At 36.5% G+C, this 8,363-nt stretch overlaps 1 protein-coding gene across 1 annotated transcript; it reads right to left on the bottom strand.

The window, feature by feature from the left end:
* Positions 1-1,147: 1,147 nt before the first annotated feature.
* Positions 1,148-3,100, bottom strand: LOC143552024 (putative kinase-like protein TMKL1). Its single transcript, XM_077042331.1, has 2 exons — positions 2,617-3,100; positions 1,148-1,979 (listed from the first exon to the last, which is right to left on the bottom strand). Exons 1-2 carry the CDS (start codon positions 3,098-3,100, stop codon positions 1,453-1,455), a joined length of 1,011 nt encoding a protein of 336 aa, XP_076898446.1. The 3' UTR covers positions 1,148-1,452.
* Between the last annotated feature and the right edge of the window lie 5,263 nt (positions 3,101-8,363).

The following is an 8,363-nucleotide window of genomic DNA, read 5'->3' as shown; positions in this document are numbered from 1 at the left end:
TCAACTGTATTTAAGGTAAAGTGTAACTTAGACTATTTTCTTTTAAATATTTCTAGAACTTGCTGTATTTGTTTGATACAACTATAGGTATCCATATTTTTTTGTAAAAACTTTGTAAAAAGATAAGAAGATCAAAATAAATAAATTGGACGATGGTTACTGTCAAGCCAACATTGGCAGCAAGAACAAATAGCAATATTATTGTAACAACTCGTAAGTTTGGATGTTCGGATGGTTTGGCATTTGAGTACAGTAAATCATTTTACATATTATTGTAACAACTCGTTTCTCATAAGAAAATATATATATAAAGATCTAATAGTTGTGTCTAAATAATTGTGATTTTCTTTTTGTTGTGTATATCATGGCACGTACTATGGGCCCAGGTGCTAGGTGGAGTTGTGGTTGAGGAAGTAGTCAACCTAGTGATCAAGGTATTGAGCAAGGTGGTGGTCGTGCTAGTTGTTGTGGTGTTGGGCATGGTGGTCACACCGGTATATCCACAAGCGATATCTATTTACTTTATTATGTTAATATTGAACATTTTCTTATAGAATTTTTAGTTTGATTTGTGTTTGCATCTATATTTTCATGATTTTATAAATATTTTTAGTTATATATGGAAAGTTCTTTAATATTTTTATGCAAAGAATTAACGGCATTACGAACACAAAAAAATGCATTGCATATCTTACAAGCCAGCCAGTGGTTGCAAAAATGCGACTGCAACAGCGGTCGGAATATTTGCGACAGCAGCAACAGTTGGAACATTTGCGACTGCAGCAGCGGTCGGTATATTTGCGACAGCAGCAGCGGTTGGTTTATTTATTTGCGACGGAATCGTGGTAGCAATCTAAAGGCGGCTGCGAAATGGTCACAGCAGGGCAATTGTGACCTGCGTTTTTGCAACCGCATTTTCGGTTTCAAAGCGGTCGAAACAGCAAAATTGCGACCGTTTTGCAACCGAAAATGTGATCGCAAATGTCTTGTTTTCTAGTAGTGAGTGCATTGAGAGTTGGAAAATGTGTGGATTATAGGTCTGTTGAAGTTTTGGATTTTGGGTTAAATTGTGAATCACAATCGCATAGTCACCAATAATCGCATTTGCATCCGCATCCCACTACAATCGCACCCGCATCCCTTATAATCGCATTCACAGTCGCAATTTATGGAGAACTTCATATATGCTAGGAACTAATTACAACAAAAGAAAAAATAACTATTTGATTCTATACAAGTATCATTTTAAATGTTTTTGAATACTTTGGCGGGAATCGGGTTTATCGCTAATAAGAGCATGCCCCATTCTATAAGTAAATTAGTCAAAAGTGTCACCCTGTTTGGGTGTTACGAATAGTAAGTACCCTTGTAAGGTAGATCTTTGAGATTTGAGATTTATGGTCTAGCTTCTCCATTATCATCATAACCCCACATAATTTGATCTTCTTTCTATCAAATTTCTGCAAGTTTCCTACAAATCTGTTTTATATCAGGCCTGAGAGAAGGGGATGGAGAGCAACACGCCATTGCAAGCTGGAAGAATCCCACAGTGCGTTCTTCATTCATCAAGCTTTCATCACCATTTATCTTATCAAACATGATGTCATAGTGCTGTAAACCTTGGTCAGGGGTTACTCGAAGTGGTTCTTTACCGGTAAGCAGTTCTAGTAAAATCATTCCAAAACTGAAGATATCTGTTGCCTCGCTCATATCTTGTATTTTGATCAATTCGGGAGCTTTGTACCCCTCTACAGCAACGGCTTCCAGCATTTCTTGAGTTGCACTTAGATTCAAAAAGTCGTGTAGACCGAAATCTGATACAATTGGCTGCTGATTTTGATCAAGAAATATGTTCTTTGACTTTAGATTTCCATGGATGACTGGTTTTTGAAGCCCGGTATGTAGATAATCTAATCCTCTAGCAATGCCATTTGATATCCTAGATATCACTGTCCATTTACGACACTCATCCTTTTGATCTGTTTATATTTAACAATAAAATTAGAATATAATCATGGGTTAATTCGTCAAGGTTTAGAAGTACAAATAGGAAATTGTGTTACAATTTTTTGTTTGTAACTTAACTTTTTAAAAGGGTGCACACATGTAACTTGAACCAACGAGCTTTGTTATGATCGAATTCTCTTTATGCTAGAAAGATCAAAAGCACATTATGCTTTTATAAAAAGATGAACACAAGAGAATTGCCTTTGCTTTAGGAAAAGTCTTGTGTCCTACACTCTCACTCCCTCAGCATCAAATGATTGAACTGTACAATCAATGACTGCATTTCTATTCTATGACCTTAAAAGTTAAAACCACATCCCTGACAAAGTGCATAATTGAAAATTGAACCAGGGTGATTTTTTTTTATCATTAATAAGTCAATAATTAAAGTCTGACTACATGGTAACCTGATGACAAAAGATGACCTCATACGCTAGAGATCGCAGACAACTTTGGGTAAAATTTTGTGTTTTATATGTTATCTAGCTGGTCTTTTAAGTTATAAGTCTAATTTATAAATTCATAATAATCACTTTAATATAAGAAAATAAAAAATATATAAACCAAGAAAAGGGACAAATTAGGAAAATTACCTTTTAATGAACTGACTCAAATTTCCACATTCATAAAAGGGATGAACAAGAAGCTTCTCATCTCTAGGCCCAAAATAGAAAGCATATAAAGGGACCAAATTAGGATGCCTAATTGACCCAAGAAGCTGTACCAAATGCATCAAATCTTGTACCTTTTTTGTACAAGTTGGTCTCAAGAATCTTAAACAAGCAACTGAATCAATCCTCACCAAATTAGCCCGGTACAAAGTCCCATAACCAGATTTCCCAATAACTTCACCAGGAGCATCCAATATATCAACACTAGTAACATCTTCACCACCATTAAACCTAATCAATTCCCCATTAATCTCGAGTTCTTCTACACCTTTTCCTTTGCTTTTAAAGCTTGCTTCTGTGTCCAAAGATTTATCTTTTCTGGACACTTTTCTTCTACAGACACAAACTAAAGCCAAAACAATGAATATACCTAAAGAAATAGATAAAGATACGATCACTGCAATCTTGTGGGTTTTTTCCATGTGGGTGTATGATCAAAACCTCAAAAGAATAAAGTAAACTCAAACTCCTGGTGGCAAATTAATGGGTAATTATCGTGGTGTATAACATGAGGTGGATTTGAACAAGAAATGTGGATAAAGTTATAACGAATGTGTTTTTGTGTCTGTTCTTCATGTGGGTTTATGCTCAAAAGATCAAAGAATCAAGAAAGATTGGAACATGTACAGGGGTTGTTGGAAGAATGTGTTTTTGGGTGTCTTGGGGATGTTTTGATGACAATAATTATGTTTGGAAAGACTTCCCAGAAAGAAGTCTTTTTTTAAGAGAGATTGGAAGAAGAAAGATGATTCTTGACTTGTGAAGGAATGTGTGATGTATATGTGGAAATGTAGAACAGGGTTAAGGAATTTGGTCACGTTCAAGTAATCCGAAAGCCATAACTTATTTTTAAAATTTTAAGAGTAAAGTGCCAAAATGCATGGTTACTTTGGTGTTATTACAAAACGTCATTGCCTCAATAAGCATATGTAACAAAATGTGGGGGTCGTCTTTTGGCGTTTTTCGGCATCAATTCTCTGATTTAATGCGTGTTACGACTGGAATTAGAATATAACATGACTTTTATTAATTTGGACTTGGATTATGTGTGTTTCACGAGCTGCAATCATTTATATTGGTTCTAGCCGACTTTTACAAACTAGAACGTAATATAATTTTTTGAAACTGAAAATTAAATTACCAAGTGTCACCTCGAACTACCCATATTTTTTTGGTTTAAAAGAATAAAAAAATGTGCATAGTGAAAATCATAATATTTTTATGTAATATTCGTAAGTATAATGGTTCTCGATGAACTATGATAAAGTAATTAGTTAGTAACAATTTGGAATAGTTTATAAATTGAAAATATGAGTCAAATGCTATAGGTGATCTGGAAGGTAAGAGACTATGAAGTTGGTTGGTGCCTGCCACGTTAGGAACATGATTGGTCAATCCATTTGTATGATTGAATACAGTATATATATAATGATGCGATTAGTTTAATAAAAAGATTTTTTCATAAGCTAAGACGAAATTAATGAAATATGAATGTAAGAGTATGTTTGGTATATGATAATATATTGAGGAGGGAATGAAATGAAGAAAATAATAATATTTGTGTTGTTTGATTAACTTAAAAAAATGAAATTTAATATTATTTGATATAAAGAAAGACGGAAAGAAAAAGAAATGACAAAAATACCAATACTTAAATTTAAAAATAATTAACCAAAAAAATAGGAAAATTCCCAAAATAATCCAAAACAAGAGAGAGATAAAAAGATCCTAATTATGTCAAGATTCCCAAAACAACCCAATAAATATGTTCTGGGGCGACGTTTTGGGAAAATAAACGACGGGATTTAAAAACCAATCAAAATGTGACATGTGTAAAGGATCTGACACACCAGACGAGATTTTTAAAAATCTCGTCTGTTTCGACAAAATTTTATACTTAACTCACTTTTTAAAAAACCGTCTCTCCAGACGGTTTTTTATGTTTCTCGTCTGGTCCGTTCATATTAATTTTTTCTTGAGATTTGAGTTTTTTTAATTTCGTATTGGTAGACACATTTTGATTGAATTTCGTCTTCCAAGTTCATATTCCCAAGTTTCTTATCTGGTGGTTATAAAAGTTTAAATATCGTCTGGACCGATAGGATTTTTCGTATTCCGTCTTGACCGACAATGTCTTTTATTATTCCGTCTAATCCGACGGTATTTTTAATTATGTTTTAGGTAGACCCCGCTTTTCTAAATTAAACTATCATCTTCATCTTCATGTTTCATGTTCATGTTCATGTTCTTCCATTTTATCTTCAACTTCTTCAAGTATTTATCTTGTTAGGTTTCGATTAGGTTTTTTGAAATTTGATAATATTGTTGTTTGTTATGGTGGTAAATGGCAAAAAAATGATGATGGAAGCTGTAAATATGTTCCAACAAGCTGTAAACGGGGAGGTGTCAATCTTGATTCAAACATCAACCATTCGAAGTTGTTGGGTTTACTTGAAGCTCGGTTTAAAGTAACCTCGACTCGATTTAAAAACCCAGGACCCAAATCCGCAACATCGACTCGATCTCCTCTCTTATACTTCATTTCGCTAAAACTGTTATGAGATTGATGGATCGGTTATAGAAATTTCGATATAGATATAAAAAGATATAATAAGAGAATAAAATAGGATTTGAACTTAAAAGAAAAGAAACTTGGGAATATGAACTTGGAAGACGAAATTCAATCAAAATGCGTCTACCAAGACGAAATTAAAAAAGTTGAAATCTCAAGAAAAAATAATATGAACGGACCAGACGAGAAACATAAAAAACCGTCTGGAGAGACGGTTTTTTAAAAAGTGAGTTAAGTATAAAATTTGGTCGGAACAGACGAGATTTTTAAAAATCTCATCTGGTGTGTCAGATTCTTTACACATGTCACATTTTGATTTGTTTTTAAATCATGTCGTTTATTTTCCCAAAGCGTCGCCCCAGTACATATTTATTGGGTTGTTTTGGGAATCTTGACATAATTAGGATCTTTTTAATTTTCTCTCTCTTGTTTTGGATCATTTTGGGAATTTTCCCAAAAAAATTGTAATGGCAGTGGCCGTGATGGTTGTGGCATTGGTGGTGATGGCAAAAACGGCGGTGGAGGCGGTGGCGATTAGGTGGTGGTGATGATGGCGATGGCGATGGTAGTCAAATTGTGGTGGTGGTAGAGATGACGTTGGTCATGGTGGTGGTAGTGGTGACAGTGATGGTGGCGGAAGGTGATGACGGCAACTGTGGTGCTGGTAGTGGCAGTGGGTCACAGTGGTTGTGGCAGCGGATATGACGGAGGCGGTGACTGTAATAGTGGTCAGGTGACGATGTCGAGAAAATAAGGTGAAAGAAGAATGAAATGAAAAAAACGGGGTTGAGATTGAATGATTGTGATGCAATGAGATTTCATGTGTGATGATTGAATTCATTTTATTGACCAACCAAACACAAGTTTGTTCATTCATGCATAATACTCTATTTCGTTCCACATGTCAATCCCGTGTAAAATACATTACTAACGGTTTTTTACCCATTTTGATGTGATTCATTTATGGGTAAGTTGGGATTACGTATCGTGGATGTTACAATCTGGAATCAGTCCTTGTTGAAAGAAGTCATTTAGGCTTGTATCTTAGTTTAGATGATGTTGATAATACCCAAGACTCCATTATTGATGAAGAACGGAGTATTCAAAACTTTCCTATCATGTCAAAATTGTTACAACATTAATGAGTATTTAATTGGATAAAATTGTAGACAATGATCTATTGGTAGTTGTCCTAACTATAATTTTAAGGGTTTGTTGAATAATATTGGTAGAAACCAACGTGAAAGTAATAATATGGTGAATTAGTTTATGCGAACCAATATGTAATCTAGGATATCATTTGGTGAAACAAAACTAGAATGGTTGATTTGTATGATAACATTGTGAGTTTTATGCATTAAGGCTTTGTGTGGACAATGACACAATCTGGAAAAAAAATGTATGAATTGTATAAAATTGTAGACACTGACACCAAAGGTTTGATACAATAATGCATCAATGAAAAAAATTGTATAAATGGAATCATATTTCACCATTTAGTTGTACATACGTAGTGTACCAAATAACTTATATAACACAAAAAAAATCCTCCGTTAGTGGAAGACTTCCCCGTTGAGACCCTTCCGCAGAAAGAATGCCTTCCGCGAAGAAAGATACAATCCTCCGACGGAAGAAACACTTGGAAATTTATGACAAAGGAAGTGCAGCGGGAGACTTGTCGTAACAAAGCACAGGGTAATACGTGGCAAAGGAAGAACAATCAAAGGTTGGGATTCCTGTATTGTCCACAAACGCATAATGGACCAATGGGAAAAAGCCAACACGGTACCTGAACACAACAAGATTTCCCATACCCCATATTGTCCCACCAATCAGGAGTTGTTATCATGCACAACCATGGGAGTAGAAGATTCCATTGAGTGGGACAACTGACCCAATCCTTCTCCTACCATTCGGCTATAAATACTACATGAGAACCAACGGTAAAAGGACCTCTCTCACTCTCATTCTCCCTAAGAATACTCATCACTTACCATACAGATTCTCACGCCGGAGTGTGATTACGAGAAGAACACCCCCCCCCCAATTCCCCTTCTCGTAGCGAGCTCATAGTGTTTGGTTTTGCAGGGCACGACAGTCAAAGCTCTAAGTTATCACAATGTTGTATCATCAAAAAACAATGGGTTAAGCCTACCAAGGGTTAGTACGGTGTTATTCCTTCATCGGATGAGATATTAGGTTAAGCCTATCAAGAGTTAACTTAGTGTTTCTTCATTGGCGCCATGTGTACCGGATAGATGCAAAAACTCCGTTCAAGACGTTATGAGTTCCAACATACCTCTTCCAACAACGCCTCAGTCTTCCAATCGTGCAGGAACCAACCAGATGGTCCCCAGAAGGAAATGAAAGGCCAAACGAGGATTGCATCGAAGTTAAAAGGCCACCAGAAGACGTGTCATTCTGTTTCACATAAGCAAGGTCTGGTTGTCCAAAAGGTCCCGCTAGGACGGTAGACCAAGTAATGTGGTTGAAACGCGAGCATAAAACAATCAGTGCAAACTATGAGAAAAGGGTGGCGTACTTGCCAAGAAAGAAAGCTAGCAAGGTTACGCCTCAGACACTTATCCTTCAACGTGACGACCAAGAGGATTCCTCCGATGACGATCGTCGACCCCGACGTCGCGAAGCCGAGAGATTCGCAAGCCACATGGACCACGCAAAAATACAAGGCAGGAGGAAAGAACAACCCCCTGGCCAAAGCCGAGTAGCTCAATCAAAGGGTATTCTAGCCAAAGAACAAACCACCCGAAAAAAAGTGTGGAGGAAAAAAGCGGAAGCGATGGAGAAAGTCCCGGTCCAAGAGACCTGGCACGCGGGAAAAAACACTTGAATTATTACCCCGATGCATATGTGTACTTCAGCAAACTGTGCAGGCCAAAAGTCCTTCGCAGAAAAATCAAAGTTTGTGCAGCTCGTTGCGGAAGCTCCCTTACCCTCAAACTCTAAATTACTGTTTGCAGTAGGGAAATATGAAGAAATGACGGATCCGAGTGACTACTTGCAAAGTTTCATAGCAGCTGGAGGGGTCGTTGGTTAGACATTACTTGTCTAGTGCTACATGTTCGCTTTAACCCTCAACGGTGCAGCTACGG

Source organism: Bidens hawaiensis, unplaced genomic scaffold (assembly GCF_021521415.1).
Source record: "Bidens hawaiensis isolate Kalapana, Puna unplaced genomic scaffold, B.hawaiensis_p1.1 tig00016756_1, whole genome shotgun sequence".
NCBI classification, from domain to species: domain Eukaryota; kingdom Viridiplantae; phylum Streptophyta; class Magnoliopsida; order Asterales; family Asteraceae; genus Bidens; species Bidens hawaiensis.
Note: the sequence above shows the minus strand (reverse complement) of the source record. Positions and strands in the feature narration are given on the sequence as shown.

Coding starts and splice junctions, on each gene's coding strand:
- LOC143552024 (XM_077042331.1), bottom strand. CDS start 3,100: ATGGAAAAAACCCACAAGATTGCAGTGATCGTATCTTTATCTATTTCT. Junction 1,980..2,616: donor TTATGAATGTGGAAATTTGA/GTCAGTTCATTA, acceptor AAATATAAACAG/ATCAAAAGGATGAGTGTCGT.